Source organism: Phlebotomus argentipes, unplaced genomic scaffold (genome assembly GCF_947086385.1).
Source record: "Phlebotomus argentipes unplaced genomic scaffold, Phlebotomus argentipes genome assembly scaffold_18, whole genome shotgun sequence".
NCBI classification, from domain to species: domain Eukaryota; kingdom Metazoa; phylum Arthropoda; class Insecta; order Diptera; family Psychodidae; genus Phlebotomus; species Phlebotomus argentipes.
In genome coordinates this window covers 11313233-11330607 of record NW_026776177.1, presented here as the reverse complement: position 1 = coordinate 11330607, position 17375 = coordinate 11313233, and the positions used below count along the sequence as shown (strand labels likewise).

The 17375-nt window shown below is 42.7% G+C and overlaps 3 protein-coding genes across 8 annotated transcripts; all 3 read right to left on the bottom strand.

The window, feature by feature from the left end:
• Positions 1-16: 16 nt before the first annotated feature.
• Positions 17-6228, bottom strand: LOC132260213 (putative sodium-coupled neutral amino acid transporter 11). The gene is made up of 6 exons (XM_059758192.1): positions 5926-6228; positions 3287-3343; positions 2670-3226; positions 2256-2326; positions 1599-2198; positions 17-1102 (listed from the first exon to the last, which is right to left on the bottom strand). Exons 1-6 carry the CDS (start codon positions 5980-5982, stop codon positions 984-986), a joined length of 1461 nt encoding a protein of 486 aa, XP_059614175.1. The 5' UTR covers positions 5983-6228; the 3' UTR covers positions 17-983.
• Positions 6229-7631: 1403 nt separating this feature from the next.
• LOC132259377 (fatty acyl-CoA reductase 1-like) lies at positions 7632-11141 on the bottom strand. Of its 2 annotated transcripts, XM_059756986.1 has the most exons (7): positions 11117-11141; positions 10793-11051; positions 10259-10595; positions 9535-9805; positions 9278-9470; positions 8966-9060; positions 7632-8912 (listed from the first exon to the last, which is right to left on the bottom strand). In XM_059756986.1, the coding sequence occupies exons 2-7, from the start codon at positions 10963-10965 to the stop codon at positions 8344-8346; spliced, it is 1638 nt and encodes a 545-aa protein (XP_059612969.1). In that variant the 5' UTR covers positions 10966-11051; positions 11117-11141; the 3' UTR covers positions 7632-8343. The 2 variants fall into 2 exon arrangements, with proteins under 2 accessions (XP_059612969.1, XP_059612968.1); XM_059756985.1 differs by lacking the exon at positions 11117-11141 and having other exon boundaries at positions 10793-11096.
• A 250-nt stretch (positions 11142-11391) lies between these two features.
• On the bottom strand, positions 11392-17375 carry LOC132260421 (uncharacterized). 5 transcript variants are annotated; one of them, XM_059758505.1, is made up of 6 exons: positions 16733-17375; positions 13744-13977; positions 13553-13677; positions 13292-13489; positions 12672-12741; positions 11392-12483 (listed from the first exon to the last, which is right to left on the bottom strand). In XM_059758505.1, exons 1-6 carry the CDS (start codon positions 17029-17031, stop codon positions 12285-12287), a joined length of 1125 nt encoding a protein of 374 aa, XP_059614488.1. In that variant the 5' UTR covers positions 17032-17375; the 3' UTR covers positions 11392-12284. The 5 variants fall into 5 exon arrangements, with proteins under 5 accessions (XP_059614488.1, XP_059614489.1, XP_059614490.1 ...); XM_059758506.1 differs by having other exon boundaries at positions 12672-12738; XM_059758507.1 differs by having other exon boundaries at positions 13559-13677.

Genomic DNA, 17375 nt, shown 5'->3' with positions numbered 1-17375 from the left:
TCTTCAAAACTCGGTTGTGTGAAAAATTGGTGCGTCTTCTCAATAAATTGTTAAAGACTTACATAAGTATATATGAAGAAGTAATATAATCCTTAAAAATAGATAATACAGTTTAAATGAAATATCAGTCTTTTCTTATCAAAAAATAGACACTCTCTAAAGTTAGTTTTATATTTCGTAGAAGGAGAAAACATTTTTATCTACACATTCATAATTTTGAGCATGCAACAAATTTTATATTCTTTATAACACTTTTCACATAATTTCTCTCAATATCATCTATTTTTTCTAACTATACATTTTAGATATAATTATCATTGATCTTTTTTTCTTTGTAATCTTGATTACTATTTGTCATTGAATTAAAATTTGAAAACTTAACAAATTCTTTTGCTTTTGGTACATTTCATGATCCCAATTTAATTACTCACAAAATACTCCTCACGTCAATCTCTAAATATTCACCTCAAAAATATTTTTTCAATGTTTTTCTGCCACTTCCAGGTACTAATAAAGCATAGTCCCAACTTTGCATGAGTCCTTTCAGAAAATACTGTCCTTCAAATTTTCTTTGATACACTTGGATATGATTTTTGATATTTTCCCTATTAGTTTTCTCGTAAATTCCTTGATTTTCTCACGCAAAATGTAATTCTCTATTCTCTACTTGCCAAAAACTTTTCAAATTGAGTTTTGGTCTAAAATTCTTCTTAAAGCAGCTTCCATCGTCTGATTACTTACGCTCATTTTGGAAAGAACTCGTTTGCATAAGATTTGGTGTGTGTAGAAATTTGAAAAATAAAAGTGTCCAAAGTTGCGTTAGAAGTTTGTGTGGATTGTAAATCTACCTGTTTTCTTTGTATGTTCGTCACATAAAATCAGAGGAATCCATTGATCTATTGCAAACTGCTTTAAAGCTCTTTTAGTGCCATTTTTATCGATGAAATTCCATTCCCTAAAATTCCCTCTGACCTTCATCCATTCTAAGGTTTGGCAGGAAGAGTGACATTCTCCACAGTTTGTGACTCATTTCTGCAGTAACTCATCACAACATCGGTCTTGCAATCGCTATTGCTGAGATCAGGGATAAGGACAGCGACTCCTGCGGAGAAAAAGGGATGATATGTACTGACAAGCTTATGCGGAGCTGGAGTTTTTAGGGCAATTTCAACTCAACTCTAAATTCAAAGTCTTTATAATTAAAGCTCCCCATACTTAATATCTCGATTTTTTCTATTTGCTTTCTTGCGCGAGCACAGAACAAAGCAGTGCCTTTGCCGAGTTGAGAGTCCTTCTGAGTCCCTCCCACGAGATTATGCTGGTCGAAATTAAATAAAAATCTCCTACGCTTTGTACGGAAAGTTTGCAAATGCCAGAAAACTTTTTCCTCGCATTCTTTTCAGGAAAAAAGGTTGAGAAAGTCGCATAATAAGGAATTTACTGAAGTGAAATTGCGAAAAGGGGAGTGTCGCAAAGGAAGTCATCAAGTCTGTCGGATTATTCTTTCAGCAGCGACACGGATTATTAGCATGATGGGCACAAAGTAATTAGAATTAAGCTATTTCCGAGACGAGGAACAATATAGATATCACAGATACCTGCAATTGTGAAGATGACGCCAAAGGTGACCAGGGCTAATGCGGGCAATTTCTCGCGGCTGTAGAGGGAGTGCGGCTCCAGCTGAATGAATGCGAGTCCGGGAAGAACATAGGCCAGTGGAATAGCGGCCAGGATGCCATTCAATTCGAGCACAGAGCCCAGACAGTCCGTCATGGGAGAGATGATGAAGGCCAGGGCGAGGATGCCGAGGGTAATGATGACGGTGTGTCTGTCATTGTCCTCTGTCTGTTGCGAGGGATCCTTCTCCTTGTCCAGTGCGGGCAGCTCGGATGAGACGAATCTCTGTAGTTGCGTCTTCACGATCTCTCGTGAGACGAAACACTCGAACGGGAAAGTCAGCAAAATGGAAAAGGAGAACAACACCCGACAGAAGTTCATCAGATCATCTGTCCAGCAGAAGTTCTCCAAGAGGTCACCTTGTGACAGGCTGCGGAACATAGCGTATCCCGCGATGCCGAACAGCGCAGCAACACTCCAGGCGAAAATCAGAGAAATGTGGGTGACTTTCTCCCAGCGCTCCAGACTGGCATTCCTCATGGATTGGTAGACGATGAAGGTATTGTGGTGGCACATGAAAGCTGGAAAAATTTCCCGGGGTCATTAGAGGTCAGAAGAGTGTGAGAGGGAGAGCTTACCGAACGCCATGACGCCTGTGGCTGGGATGATGTCAGAATTGGCGAATTCCCAGGAATTTTGCGTGTCTGGCCTGGGAAAGAACACATGAAAACCAATCAATACAGAGCGTAATTAATTATCCGAGGAGCCGCACTATATTTTTCCATCATTCTCATTATACATATTGGCAACAATGTAGAACATTGCAAAAAGCATGTTGCAAAAACTACATATGAGTAAAAATTCAATTTTCCATTGTATTTTTCCCCAGTATAAACTTCACTGTATCACAATTATATGCAAATTGCCTATCATGAGATACACTCTTCAAGTCAGGCACGCTCAGATAAGAGAATGCCAGAAAATCGATTTTAAGTTTAGGGTGTAATTCGTAGAATTTTGAAGTTATTTACAAAAGCATAGAAATTACTCACACAACATTGTATTCGCCGGAAATGAGCTTGCAGAGGACAGCGAAGAGTATGAAGACCACACACACGAGGCTCAGGAAGCTGGCTCTGGCCAGGCGTGACACGTTCTTGTAGAGACAGAGTGGGACAATCACGCTGATGGTCACTACGAATACCACGGCGGCTCGGACGGCGCCCATGGAGGAGCCCCAGGAGGGCATTAGGCGCACCAGAACCTTGCTCAGTGTGTCTCCCACGACCACGTTATAGGAGATCATGGCCAGAAAAGGGTAAGTGAATTGCAGGCCGGACAGAAGGTAGTAGCCCCACTTTCCATACGCCGCCTCCATTACGCCCGGGTAGCTGAAACGACCGCAGATGTGCCCACAGCGCACCATGAGAATGAGGGAGTAGTCCGTGACGTAGGCCACGAGGATGAGCAGAAGCATCCCCAGTCCGAAGCCCGCCTTGTGGAAGGCGTAAGGAATGCCAATGACGCCGCTCCCCACAATTGAGTTGATGTAGTTGAAGGCCGCCTGCGGCAGGGACGACAACGAGTCCGTCTTGGCGGCAGCATCGTTCTGCAGGCGTAGCAATTACCAACAGCAATTATCACTTAGCATTAGTGCAATTAAACTCACCTTTATCAGGGATTTGATGTCATCAAAAGCGTGCGCTTCCACTGAGTCATCAGAGCCCTGCAAAAGGCCAAAGGAGGGCGGGAAAAATTAGCAAGTGAATGCAGGAGAGCTTCAAGGTGACCCAGATAAATTCTCGGACCAGACTAGGTCAGTGGCAAGGAAAGAAGAATCGCTTTCAATCACATCTATAAAATATTTTCCACAGCGAATTTATTCAAATTCCCACGGGAAGTTGGAAAAAGTGATTCCTAAGAGGCTTTTCGCAGGAGCTCATCATTCAATTAAAACTGAGGTTTAAATCTGATTCTGTTCACCGTTCAATTAATACCCTACGCCTGCAAATACTCAAAAGCATCCAATTTCGGTATATTGATCGATTTCGCAAACAGTTAGGTACTTTTGAAGATGTGTCCCAACTTATGTTTTCCATTCCGACCAATTAAACTTGTGATGCTCTCAAGTGTAATTTGACTAATTTGCACGGCTGGGGAAATTACTGACGAGTTAGATGGGAATGTGGCATTAATTTAATTTAAATATGCAGGAAGATTTTCGGAAAGAAAAGGGGTGGAAAATGAAATCACGCACTATGAGAGGCCTCGTCATAATCAACTCTCGAGATCGTCATGTGTTGCTGACAAATTATTCAGCCTGCTCCCCACTTGTCGGTCGCCCTACAAGTGCCCTCATGTCGCGTCACCCATCTGAGCCACCCACTCGAGTGGCCCGGGGCGGGTGGGCGGATGCCCTCCGCATTCACGGCATTCCACTAATGCAATTATCCCATTTCACCCACTCGCCGTATAGTCAATATTGGAAGGGAACTTCATTAAATGGTCATGGCGATAATAGGGATTATCCCATAAGGTCTCGCTATATACAGGATGGAATCACAAAAGAACAAAGAGATATGAAATTCATCGCTCAGACACTTCCCAAACAGAGTTGATGCGATTGCGGAAGAGATTTTCAAGGAGAATTTTGCGCTTCTTTGGCGCTAGCAAAAGCATGTTCTGTGAAAATCTGGTAAATCACAAATTTCAAAACTTGTCGTCGTTACGTTAAGTAAAATATAACATAGTCGATTTATGCAATTCTCAATTTATATCAACCTAAATTTTAAATATCGTGTTTCTTAATAAATTTTACAGACAAATTCACAGAAAGCATGTGAAATTTCAATTAAACCACGTCGATGACTGCTCAGAATGAAATATAAAACACTTTAATTCTCTATACAAGGATTGCAAATCTAAACATGCAATCCATTTTCTGGAATAACAACCAATTTTACACAAAATCACAGGTTAAGAGAATGAGATCTGTAATCAAACAACTCTGCTTTCATTTTATGGCGTGTGTTTCTCAAGGGAAAATTTCATTCCCTTCTTCATTACCAAACACCTTGTCGCTCGGTCTGTTATAATTCTGGAGTGTGGTCGCACTTTAACTCATCACCTGCATTCAACGAAAGGGTTGTGTGGGCGGCTGGGCAAAGTGGGTGAAAGGGGTTAAAGTGAATGAGTGCGTCACAGTCATCAACTGGTGGATCTTAGAGGGATTTTCCCCTCGGGGAAGTGATTCTTCAGGAAAATTATTCATTTCCCATGTGGTTTCTTTACCATATTTACACCCAACATTCAAGATTACAATAATCCCAAGCAATAGAAATAACTTTGGATGTTTTGTCTGTTTTGTGTTCATTTTGGTTTCATGCAATCAATTGCACGCAACATTTTTACTTTATGTACGTATTTCATCCGTTTCTATTATTTTCTAGTTCTCCAATGAAAATTCAATTGATTTTCACACTCAGTTCACACTGCAAATGTCATTTTTGAATGTGCACTTGAGAGAAAGTTTGCCAACTATTTGCACGAAGAAACTCAGCAGAAAATACTTTAGATTGGAATTCTCTATTGCTTCAATGCAAACCGCATACTGAAAAATTCAAACTCAATTCCACCCACTTTGCGTGGTGCTTTAGGAATGGGTTGACGTGCACAGGATTGTTTTCAGCATCAAATTTACTCCTTCGCGCCAAATTGAAGGGTATCCAATTGTGATGATTGATTGCGCCATAAGCTCTTTAAATATTTAATTAATTTTCCAGCACTTGAAATGTTGGGTGAAACACATTTTCAATGGTATTTTGTGAGGATTTCGGTTTCCGCTCATGTCAATTATTTTTACGTAGTTAATATTTGTTTGGGGAAATTGATAAAAGCGCATATTTTTCCATCAAATTTGGCCTCCGAAAATCAATTGGATTTATTCATTTCACTACGACATCATTTGCAGGTGACATTTGATGATTGACTCTCTGTTGGATTGAGGAGAACTTCCTGCAGTGAAACGCGTTGAGGATGTGTGAAAGTGACGGTATTTTTATGTAGGCGTTTCTCCAGTGAAATTCCATTATTCATTGAAGGGCAGCACTTATAAGAGAATGCTGGCGAAGAAAAAATTCCGCAAATGTGGAAAGTCTTGGTGAAATTCCTTCACAGACTGAATACTAAAATTCCCACTCCCGCACCGAGGTGTCCTTCAGTGGTGTGACATAATTATGATGCACAGAAAACTCAGGATGCACTCAAGTCAACATCACAGCGGAATAGCAGAAAATTTCCGCTTCTCACCTGCCTGTGGAGAATATAGCTGAACTCCGTGGCGGTGTTTCGTCGCTCTGGCTCCATCGCTTGTCCACAGTGGCCGGAGAAGTCCGTGAAAATTCCAAGGAGTGCTGAAGAAAGCCCTGACTGGATGTCGGAAGTGAATTATTGATCCTGCCAGGCGGCGTGAATTAATTTTTTGGCTCGGTGCACTTGAACCTTTGGAACAAAGAGCCCACGAGAGGAGGTGAAAACTGTGCGGGGAGGTGGACAAACACAGAAACTTCACCCACAACTGGGGGCGCGCCCGCCAACACGGAAGAACTTCTGGCTGAGACTGAGGAGCATCTCTCGTCGCTTGCCATTCTCCAGCCAACCTCTGGTGAGGGGGAAGATTTGGCGCAGGAGCGATTGGCGAATCAATAGCACGAACCACGTGTCTTTCTCCTGCATTTTGACCCCTTTGGAGAACATCTCTCATGCTCACTGCCCGCGCTCTCAGGCCATCGCTCCCGAGTTGATAAGCGGCAAGAGTCGCGGATCAACTGATAACTCGATCGTCTCTGGAATGTGGGTCTCTGTCGTCACTGGCATTCGCTTGATAACACAGACTGTTTATTAACTTAAACTAGATATTTCTCAACTCTGTTTACTCCCTCTCTCTCGCGCGCATTTCCACGAAAATTCTCCCGTGGCGAAAGGAGAAAAGTCACCCCACAATAACTCACAAAAGTTCTCCCAAATCGCTTATTTTATTGTACTTCCGTAACATCTCGCTTAATACTTAAAATCCTTTTTTATTCACAGTGCGTGGGAGGCACAAATATCTCTTTAACACCCTCTCGAATTGAACGTGACACATCGAAATGGTGCCACGACAAATTTTCATTGGCATCCACGACACATGGGGAAAAACTGCAGCCCGTTTCTGAGAATGGTGATGAAGCTTTCTGGGAATTCGCAGAGGAAATTCAGTAGAGAAAACCAGATTTCGATATGCAGTTGAAATGAATATTCGTATGCACGCTTGTACATGGCATTTAATTGAAGGTCATCAAGTTTGACAGTATGGTGTGAGGCGCAAATTTTCGGGAGAAAGCAAGATGTTCTGCATTTTTATGCTTTCAGTAAATCATTGTTGAATTAATTTCGCATTTATCAGATACTTATTTTGAGCATGAGATATATTTTAGATTTTATCCCCCCACGAACATGCATCTTTATGAGCATTGCCACCCACGGTCATAAATAGCATTTCAATAAACTTTTTAGAGGTCTTTTCCCTTCACAATTTATCTCCAGGGGGATTTTGTGTGGGCGGGAAAATTGCGAGTGGAAAATTTCCAACATGTGTACATGCTAAATTCAGAAATATTCCATAAAAGCTGTGAAATGCAATATGAATTTGAGGTGGAAATGAAAAGGCCCATTAGCAGGTGAAAAATGAGGGACAGCATGGGAATTTTTATCGGAGCAAATTGAGGGTGAAATAGGGCAATTCCACAGTGGATTAATGAGACATGAGAAGCGACACGATTTCATCTGGTGATCATGTGATAAATGAGTTCCATGTCACCATACCACAGCCATCGATTCACCCTCAATTCAATTTCCACCTTGTTTGCTTGTTTTTGAGGATTATCAGTTGAAGATTGGGAAAATCAATTTTCCGTCCCTGTGATGTCGAAAAATATTGGCTTGCGGACACTTTTTCTTTGCTTTAGGATCAAAGTGGAAATCTCACGCTTTATTCTCATCTCCTTTCTAACTCACATTTGTCAGATGAAAAAAAAAATTAGTTCAAGTCACCTTTGGAAAATTTTAGTCGAATGTATTTTACAAATAAATTACAAATTAGCGCGAAGTCATTTTAATCCTCATTCCCTCGAGTGTCTCATTATGCATTCAGGTGTACAAAATTGAATTATAAATAATTGGCATGAAGAAGTGTAATAAAAAGAAAAACTCTTATGTTAAAAGCTTCCTAAATAAATTAACGCTTAAGTGCAAGTTCAGCGGGGGACCCTTAAAACGACACGCTGCGAATTTTAAACCCACACTTTTGGGGCGAAATGTTCCACTGTGATACTTAATAAGTAGACGAAAGTTGTTGCCTAGTTGAGAGATAAAATATAAAAGATATCACGCTTTCAAAGAAGTTTCAACGAAGGGTCTTCTATCTGTTCCACAAAGTCTCGATGGTAAATCCGAAATCTGTTTATTCTATCTACCTTTGGCCAACAACATCAACTCTGATGCTTGGCAGCAACATTTTCCATACTCTTAATTAAATTGAATAACCTGAAGCTGTGCTGGTGTGAGAATTTTTACGGGGCGGCCTCAGGAGTGCTCAAAACATCAACAAGAATTATACACTTAAGATTGGCTTTGCTGGACTCTCAAGTCCCCACTCAAGGAGGGCATTTCCCACCTGATGATGCCGCATTATTCGCTCCTTGTGAACATTGAAAAGTCGATGGGATCAATGATTCTGTAGAAGCGCAGAATCACGTAGATAACTGCCGCCCAGAACATATAGAAGAGACCCTTGATGATGTTATGCAGAATTGTTATTCTGAACATCCTCTTGCGTCCCTCGGGAAGTGTGTCCATCGTCTCCTTACCGATGTGACGACGCATCCCCTTGCCGTAGTCATGAATGTATTCCATCCAAATCATCTTCTTCACGTCGCATGGGAAATACTCGTAGTCTTCCTGCGCAAGACTCTTGTACAGATGTCTCATGTTGTTATTGTAGAACATCCACTCGTTTGTGGTGAAATACGACAAGGCTTCCGTAAATTTCTGAATCTTCCGGTACACCGGCAGCAAACGCAGCTTCTTGCCACCGAATTTGAAGATCACATCCAGCAGAATCGCTGGCAGGACGTGATAAAAGATTACATTGAGGGTGTAGAGGAGCTTATAGCGAGTGTATGTGAAGCAATTGATCCAGAGGCCGCGCTTAGGTGGATAACATTCGTAGATTTTGTACATGGAATCATTTACGAGGCCTGCAAATTAACTAATTAGTTTTCTGATCAAGAACGGATCGTTGAAAACTCACCCCAAGTTATTGGATTGTCCGCTGAACTGGTGCAATTGTAGATCTTTGTTCTCTGGGGTTCCTTTTCCTCCACTTCTGCATCGGCTTTAACCGACCTGAAAGAGATTCGAGTCAAATAAATGTATAAAAATAACACTTTATTGTCCGACATTAAGTATCAATATAAATATCAGATGTATAAAAGCAATAAAGACAGCATTAAGATGTATTCATGCAATTAAGGATTGTGTTGAAGATGCAAAAAAGGCAGAACCAGTCACAATATTATGGTGAACTGGGAATAGTTGAAGAATTAAGCAAGATTCTACTCACTTCTCCTTTGTCGTGAGCCACGCCACAGCCAGAACAGTGTTGGAGACAAAATCCGCTGGGATAACATCACCCACATAATCACTGCGGAGATACAGGGCACGCAAGAGTCCCAGACTGCATGCCACGAGAATCCCATTGAGGCCGTAGACATTCTCACTCCAGCCCGGAAACGGATCCGAGTGGGTCGCGATCACTGCAATAAGAAGGGAATGTGTTCAAAGTCGGAAGTGGCTTCTGGCATGTCAGGCGGTTGTTACCAATGGAAGGTCGTACAACTGCAATTGGCAGCCTTTCACCGTAGTCCTTGACCATGCCCTCAGACAGCGCCTTCGTGTATGAGTACGTGTTGGGCCATGGGTTGATAATCTTTGCCGAGAGAGTGCTCAAGTCATCCGCACTGATTTCCCCGCGCTCCACACGAGCCACCAGCTCAATCATCTTGTAGGGATCCATCGGAGGGCTGTAGAATTGCTCGTGCACTTCGCGCCGAGGGCAGTTCGAGTACGCCGTGGAAACGTACACAAAAACCTGGAAGTGAGAGATGAAATGTTATCAAGGGAATCCCCCTCGATCACCAAGATTCGCATAGACCTGTACAAAGGTCAGGTCAATTTTTTTCCCGTGCATTCGCCATCCCGTTTCCTTGACAATGTCTTTCAGAATAATCACGTGCGACCGCAACACGGAATATTTAAATTTCTTAAGAATGAACGACTGGACTCTGTTAATTTGCAATAATGGCCAGGTGATTGACCGGTTAAGTGTATGACTCAAATTGTTTGAATTACATTTGTCCACTTCAATCAGCATTTGGGGAGTGTGTCACAATAGTCGAAAAATGGGGAAGTATATCAACATCAATTCTAATTGTTCCCCAATTTCATTAGTTGAAAAAATTGTGCCACCGCGACGTGAGACTGAAAGTCATGCCGGTGGAAGAGTGCTGGCCAAAAAGTGCAGAGTGAGGTGAAAGGTGTTTACCTCCAATTTCTTCATCCGCACCGCCATGTCAAGAATATCTCTTGTGCCGCGGATATTGACCTGCACGGCGGCCGCCAGTGTCTCGTCGAATCTCACATCGGCTCCCGCGTGGATGACAATTTCCACATTGTCCTCCAGGAGCTCTATGCTCTCTCGATCGAGTCCCAGATCGGGCAGACACAGATCTCCCTCGATTGGGTGGATGCGATCCGTGAAGTTGGGATCCAGGAGGCGCAGGCGATCGAATATTGCGCCCTGGCTCAGCTCATCCATCCTCTGCTTGGCGACTTGGGCCTTCTTCGGTCTCACCACCAGGTACACCATGCTGACCCCAACTCTGCAGGAAATGCGACATGCAAACGGGCAAAACATTAATTCGCTCGTGCGCGTGGAATATTTTCCATGCGTCTCGCATGAAAATGCAAAAATGCTGCTGCCCCTTCTAATCACCCAACCTGTTTTCTGCTCACCCATTGTCACACATTTTTGCAATTAGCAACTAGAATTATTGAGCACATTAGTGGACTGATTTACCTGAGCAATTTCTCCACGAGGAGTCGTCCAATGAAGCCTGTTCCGCCCGTGATGAGGACCTTCTTGCCACGGAAGAAGTCTCTCATGGGCGTGGACAAAGCCATATCCGGCTCCTGGATCTCCAGCTTCTCCTCCTTACCATCGAACTTCCGCTCGTCTATCAGTCTCTGCATTTTCTCGGCGCACTTCGAAGGCAAAGATGAACGAGTCACACTCAACTGTGGTCACTACAAACTGGCTGTGAACTTGATGAGAGCACCTGTAGAGCACATGCGATCAGTTGCACGTTCACTGAAGAACTGACTCCTTAGCCAGAGCTACTACCTTAACAATCTAACTTGACCATGAATATGCATGACGATTCATACGTACAAGATAGTGGACGAAAATGACTTTTAAAATCGGAAGTAAGTCGCTGTATATTTTGCTTAACCAGTACGTTTTTTAGCACCTCTTTCCATCCATCTAATATATGGTAATGAATGACGACACCGCCTGTAATCCAAATTCCCACAACTGTGATATTTCACAGTTCCATCGCGCTTCTGCATCGCGTGTCTTCCTATATTTGGTCACCAGAAATTGATCATTGACTCACATCGTTACCAAAATATGTTTATTCTTGTTAAAAACATACAAAAAATGTTTGTATAAAATTAAAATTAATTTGTCATGCGGAAGATGTCCTGAAATTGCTCTAATTCTCAAAGAATGATCTTCCATGTCCTACAGACTAATAGATAGAGAGGATACGGTGCTGCGATCTTATCTAAGGCACATTTCTTAAAGTTGTGAAATTTAAATAGTATATTTACAATTTTTCTCCTATCCCTCCGAAAAAGATCATACCAAATTTTCAATCCTATTCCTCCCATTCATGTTTTAACTTACATCTAAATTCTACATACTAAGAAGCTCAACTTTATCAAATAGAGTATTTTTATTATATACAAAGAGTAGTTTTCAGTATAGCCGCCCAAATTCTTTAGGGTGTTGTTTTCACCACAGAAGTCGTCAAACGTGAAACTAATCAATGATTTTTTTCCCGAAATATACTTCGCACCTGTACAAATTTCATTGCAAATGAGCGTTATGAAGTATTTTTGCCTCAAGCAGTGAGGATTTTTCAACAGAAATTATTAATATAATAATTTAAAATTATAATTGCAGTAAAAAAAAACTAATTCTATACTTAACCATTATTACACAGCGCGCGCAATTACGGAAAAGCATCGCGCTGTAAAATGCTAACCTTTAAGTATTGTGTTGTATTCGTTGTATTTGTTTAATTCCGTACGTCTCATTGCATTCCCTTTCAAGGAAAATACAGTGGCGACATTGTAGAATATGATCGCGAAAGAGCGAAGAAATAGCGCGGTCAGATGAAGAAAAAGCGTTGCACACACTTGTGACTGATTTTTCGCCTCTACAGGGCGTCTCGTGGAATTTCCGTGTTCCGCGTTAACCCTTTCGGCCGGGGAAAGTGTGCAGTTTAAGCGTGAGTTCTGGAGTGGTTATGGTGTATGTGGCGTCGCTTCTTGCGGTGAATGCACCCATTGTCATCCTCCTCCAACGCGTCCTGCGGGGATGAATCCGAAGAGGACGATCTGGAGTGGTGATGAGACCAGGGCGGGAATTCTGAGCTTTCGGATAGCGGCTTGGAGCAGAACTTGAAGTCTATTCTGGGGTGGCTATAATATAAGACCATGTTTAGAATAAAATGTAGTAAAGCTGATTCGACACTGTTTGCGGGGAATTTATGAGCTTTCAATGTGCCAAAAGCATTTTTTTTTCAGAGAGCTTTCAAATGAATTGAAATTTGATTGGATCACAAGGCAATATCGCATAAGGTTTCTTTAAGTTAAACAAGTGTACTCACCGAGGCACCTTTTCCATTGAAGAATAAGGCCAGGCACTTTTACGAAGAAAGGTCCAGGGGTACGGGGCTGCTATAGAAAAAGATTTCAGTGTGAATTGACTTGGCATTAATAACAGTGTGACATGAGCATTCTAATGCATATATTGACACCACAGAAGCAAAAGACAACACGAAAATTTACACGAGATGCAAAAAAAAGATTAACATCACAATTAGAATTGTTAGCGATTGAACTCAAGAAAACTGATACTACCAGGCATCGTCCGAAAATTGCTGATCCGTCTCGAGTCCGGGGAAATGTCTATGCAATACAAAACGATGTGTAGACGTTGATTGTGCATAATTTCCATTCAACTCCTTCATTGACTATATAAAGTGTGTTGGGAGGGAAATATAGTGTCGGAAGAATTTTATGCGCGCGATATCAATTGTGTACGCTTGTAATGTGACCGGTGATCGTGTCCCATGTCTTATGTGGTGTTGGGGAAACGTGAGAAAATATGCAATTGCGACGTCGTGCCGAGTGCCACTGCATGTGCACTGTGGCCCAGGTGATAATGTCTCATCGACCGATCATCTTGGTTAATATAGGGTTAGATAGCACTCAATTGCACACTCACATGCCTCACAGCTGTGCTGGAAGAAGAATTGTGATGCTCTCAGGGAGTTTTCGTCTTGATCGTGCACGTCGATGGCCAGACCTAAATTCTTGTTGGGCTTCTCCCACAGCTTCACCGCTTGTCTCACGTCAAGCTCCACCCAGCCGACGAAGGACTTGTCCACCATTGTGCTGCTGTAGATGCGCTTCTTGCGTTCGGCTGTAACAAAGCAAGAGAGATCAATTTAGTCGAACGGTCCTTTGGCTGTAATGTTAGAAAAACCTTTACGATGCTTCTTCACGTAGGCCGACACGGTGATTCGGAGTAGCTCGTCCACGTGGCCGCAGTCGTTTGCCTGTCTCGTCTGGTTCCTCCTCTCCGACACCGGCGTCTCAATTTTGTACAGTCTAATTGGAAAATATGAGATCGTGATGAGAAGCCATGCAACAGGACGAGATATATAGAAGATTTACCTAAGAGTGGCTGCACTCAAATTCATGTTGGCCGACATTTGTGGCGGTTCGAAGTATAAATTGTAGGAATTTCCTTCATTCCAGAACGTCTCATTAGTATTGCGTGGCGCCTGGCAAAGTGAATAGGCCGCAACATCATGGGAAATTGGCTCGTTTCCGCCAGGTCTCGTGTCATTCCGCAAAATGTTCCTGAATATAGTTTCTCGGATGCTTTCCAAGGCTTTCTCCTCAAAACTGAAAAAAATGTTATTAATGGGTTAATTTCCTAGTTGGTTGACTTCCATTTTTTAGCATATGTTCAGGTGTACGTGCGCGGTACAACGTGGAAAAATTCGCGTGAAAAGATACACACCAAAACCAAGTCCCGGAGGAACAAGCTTGAAATACGTGAATCAATTGACGAGTGTGGTTTTTCGGGTATTTCTTGAAGGTCACCCAAACGACATTAGACCGTCTAAATGTGTGCGACGAGACGGAGAAGAAGGAGGGAGAAAAAAGAAGTGAAGAGCTGCATTCAACTGCATCAAATAATATGCGGAATATCGTGATAAAACTGATAGACAGACGTCTGCAGTCCAGAGGCAGCCAAGTGATAAATTACTCGAAGAGAGTGGCAAGAAAGAGAGGGAAATCACGCGACAGGGGACAACACAGGCGCAGCAATATTGCCCATGATTAAATCATTAAGGAGATATCTTTCTAAATTCCACACGCTCGCATCTCATCTGAAGGTATGGCCATTCAGTGTTTGCCAATTGATTGATGTGCAATTACAGCTGCACTAATTGTCGTGCTCCCTAGATTGCGAACTTTCTGTGACCGCGAGGAGAGGAATCTTCGAGTTATAAGCAGGAGCGCCTTGGGCCAAGGCTAATTGCTTCGTCAATTTCTCCTCAATCTCAATCGATCTGACGGAGCTGCTCTGTCGCGTTCTAATAAAATAATATGATTGCTCCATTAAATGGTCACCCTCGCATTTCAGCCTCATCAACTCATCCCGCGCCACTCCATCGCATTTTCGAGCCAGACAATTCGTCTGGGCTTCGATGATGCACATTCACGAAAATTAATGGCCATCGCGTCTCCTTCCACTCTATTTCCGCATTTATTTCGTATTACATAATTTATTTGTTCAGCCAGCGTGCGGTCGCTAAGACTCATCGCGCACCGCCGGGAATTTAGCGCGGGAGGCCCCGAAAACCGTATGACCTTCCAGGCCCTTGATGCTGTCTGGACCCCTCAGTGCACCCAACTAGTTCTCCGCTAACCAGTCTCGCCTTGGACAAATCGATCGAATTCCATTGAGACAGACATCCTAGCATTACGGGACGGGGAGAGAGAGTGACGAGAAAAAGAACATCGAGCGTCTCTAGAAAATTACAAAATGGGAACAATTTAATTGTCTGGCTGGCTGTGGCATCTTTCATCGCCCCAGACGTTGAATGGCTCTGAGATGTGCGTCCATTTCCGCAAGCAATTAACTCCAATGGAATTACCTGCAGCCACATTAATGAGGTGGAAAATGTCCACAACTTCCATGATAAAGTCATCCCTGGTCTTTAGAATTAACAATCATGGGGGGGGGGATTTTTGCCATAACGAATAATTAAGACATCCTCGACATCCTTTTAAGGCCTCAGTTGAAGGGTAATGAATGAACCCATCAAGAAATTTATGTATAATGATGGTCTAATGTCAACTAACAAGAACCACAAATTGCTACAAATAAAGTATGGAATAGGGGAGATTTGGACAGATTTGGGGTATATATCTTAAGCTCAATCGCAGAAAAATCTCTTAGAAAATCTTAGGAATTCAGCGTTTAAATTACCTGTTTGCTCTTCAAATTTAACAGAGATGAGTTTTCTTATTTTATAAATATGAAGCAATGAAAGGAAAAAAAGCGTGCTGAAAAACCCCACAGTTCTCTATGTAAAATTTTATTTGCAATTTCAATACCGAAGCGTTGGTTCCTATATAGAAAATTCAGAGGGAAGGAGCCAAAAGTCGAGCGTGAGTCATCTCAGACGGTCGTGTGCGAATCTGTGGCGGAAAATGTGCGATAAACATATCTGGACTGGACACTTGGAGTGTCGGAACTCATGCATAAATTCTCGACTGACTGTCTGGAAGAGTTTCAGCCACGGAGCGTGTTACTCTTGCAATCAAGATCCCCGTGGCCAGACGCGAGTGTGGCAACAGTTATTCCGTCTGGGCAGACACTATTCGATCCGGCTCGAGAGGGAGGACAAATCCGCGAAAGCGGATCCCCCAGACGGCGAGTGAGACCTCTGAAGGTGTTGCTCTGCTGCATTGCCAGACGTTCAATGCATTCTTCTGACTCTTGTCAAATCGACCTACAAAAAGTTCATTTGCGGATTTCAATGCTAGACTCCGGCCAGACAGATTCTACATAACCACGCAAGGCGCACACACAGCAATTGCGTTACAAAATAGCACAATAAGAATTTATTGCAAGTCCGCCGTCCGCGAAAGTCACTGTTAAAATTAGCTCTTGTTGAGCGTTCGCCGCATGATTTGGCGCTCGCCATCCTGGAAGGATGGGCGCACGCTTGTGGATTTTCGGGAGTTGCGATGATGATAGTGTTGATTTTCGCTCAAATATCAAACTCCTTGTCATTTGGGAATCTGTATGGGAGATATTTTTGCGCGTGCCGACAACACGAAGATAATAGCGCGAATTCTATTAATAATATCCCACTTTGGATGAATGTATGCATTTTCATGTTGAATTATGGGTGGAATAAAGTGACTAAAAATATCACCGCAAGTTCGACATCTTCACATGCATTTTCTATCTATAGATCTCCGTGCGCACCAAATCGACGTGTGGGAAAATTACAACTTTCGAAATTTCACCAATTTCCAACCCAGATCCGCTGTCGGGAAGGTATGCCAAATTGCTTCCACGAATTCCCAATTATTATAAATAAACCCACCATCGCGCACTTTTCACGATCATACTCACATTCTTCGCTGATTGATGGTCGTGGAGCTGGGACTGCTGTGCAGGAAGGACTCATTGTTCCTGATGCTCGACGGAGGCGTCATGAAGGTATTGCGATTCTTCAGGGCGGCCTGGCGGTTGCGAATCGTCGTGATATTGATGTTGTACTGGCGGAGGATGTTGGGATCGGGATTGTTGAGGTCCAGGATGGTGCCCGACTCGAATTCCGGCGTCACAGGAGCACTGAGAACGGCCACCGAGAGCAGGATGCTCAACACCATCAATCCCTCGATCACGCCAGCCCGTCGAATGCTTCCCATCGTGAAAATGTATATGGATTTCCAATGAAAAAACGCGATGCGATCACGAGAATCAAAAATGCACCCCAAAAGTGCCTAAATTGTCTGATTATTTGCGCTCAAAAATTATCTTTTTCACTATTCACCGCTGAGAAAAGTCATAATTCGCCACGTATATTGTTAAATCACACTCGGCGAAAAAGATCACAGAGCCTCAATTGATCGGTCGCGCGTGGAGGAAAAATGGTGAAAAGCGTCCAACGTCTTCAAAGTCCCAATAGATACTAAATATATCAGTGAAGTCGCTTCTGGATAGAGGATAATATCTAACGTAAAGAAACTTCTACAAACGAATGATCTTTCGC

What these genes read in the sequence shown, in the direction of transcription:
- LOC132260213 (XM_059758192.1), bottom strand. Translation starts at nt 5,982, where the DNA reads ATGGAGCCAGAGCGACGAAACACCGCCACGGAGTTCAGCTATATTCTC. An exon ending in ACATCAAATCCCTGATAAAG is followed by an intron (nt 3,227 to 3,286) that starts GTGAGTTTAATT and finishes CTACGCCTGCAG; the next exon opens with AACGATGCTGCCGCCAAGAC. An exon ending in CACAGGCGTCATGGCGTTCG is followed by an intron (nt 2,199 to 2,255) that starts GTAAGCTCTCCC and finishes AAATTTTTCCAG; the next exon opens with CTTTCATGTGCCACCACAAT.
- LOC132259377 (XM_059756986.1), bottom strand. Translation starts at nt 10,965, where the DNA reads ATGCAGAGACTGATAGACGAGCGGAAGTTCGATGGTAAGGAGGAGAAG. An exon ending in CTCGTGGAGAAATTGCTCAG is followed by an intron (nt 10,596 to 10,792) that starts GTAAATCAGTCC and finishes CATTTCCTGCAG; the next exon opens with AGTTGGGGTCAGCATGGTGT. An exon ending in TGGCTCACGACAAAGGAGAA is followed by an intron (nt 9,061 to 9,277) that starts GTGAGTAGAATC and finishes AATCTCTTTCAG; the next exon opens with GTCGGTTAAAGCCGATGCAG.
- LOC132260421 (XM_059758505.1), bottom strand. Translation starts at nt 17,031, where the DNA reads ATGGGAAGCATTCGACGGGCTGGCGTGATCGAGGGATTGATGGTGTTG. An exon ending in CGTGAAGAAGCATCGTAAAG is followed by an intron (nt 13,490 to 13,552) that starts GTTTTTCTAACA and finishes GCTTTGTTACAG; the next exon opens with CCGAACGCAAGAAGCGCATC. An exon ending in TCAATGGAAAAGGTGCCTCG is followed by an intron (nt 12,484 to 12,671) that starts GTGAGTACACTT and finishes CTTATATTATAG; the next exon opens with CCACCCCAGAATAGACTTCA.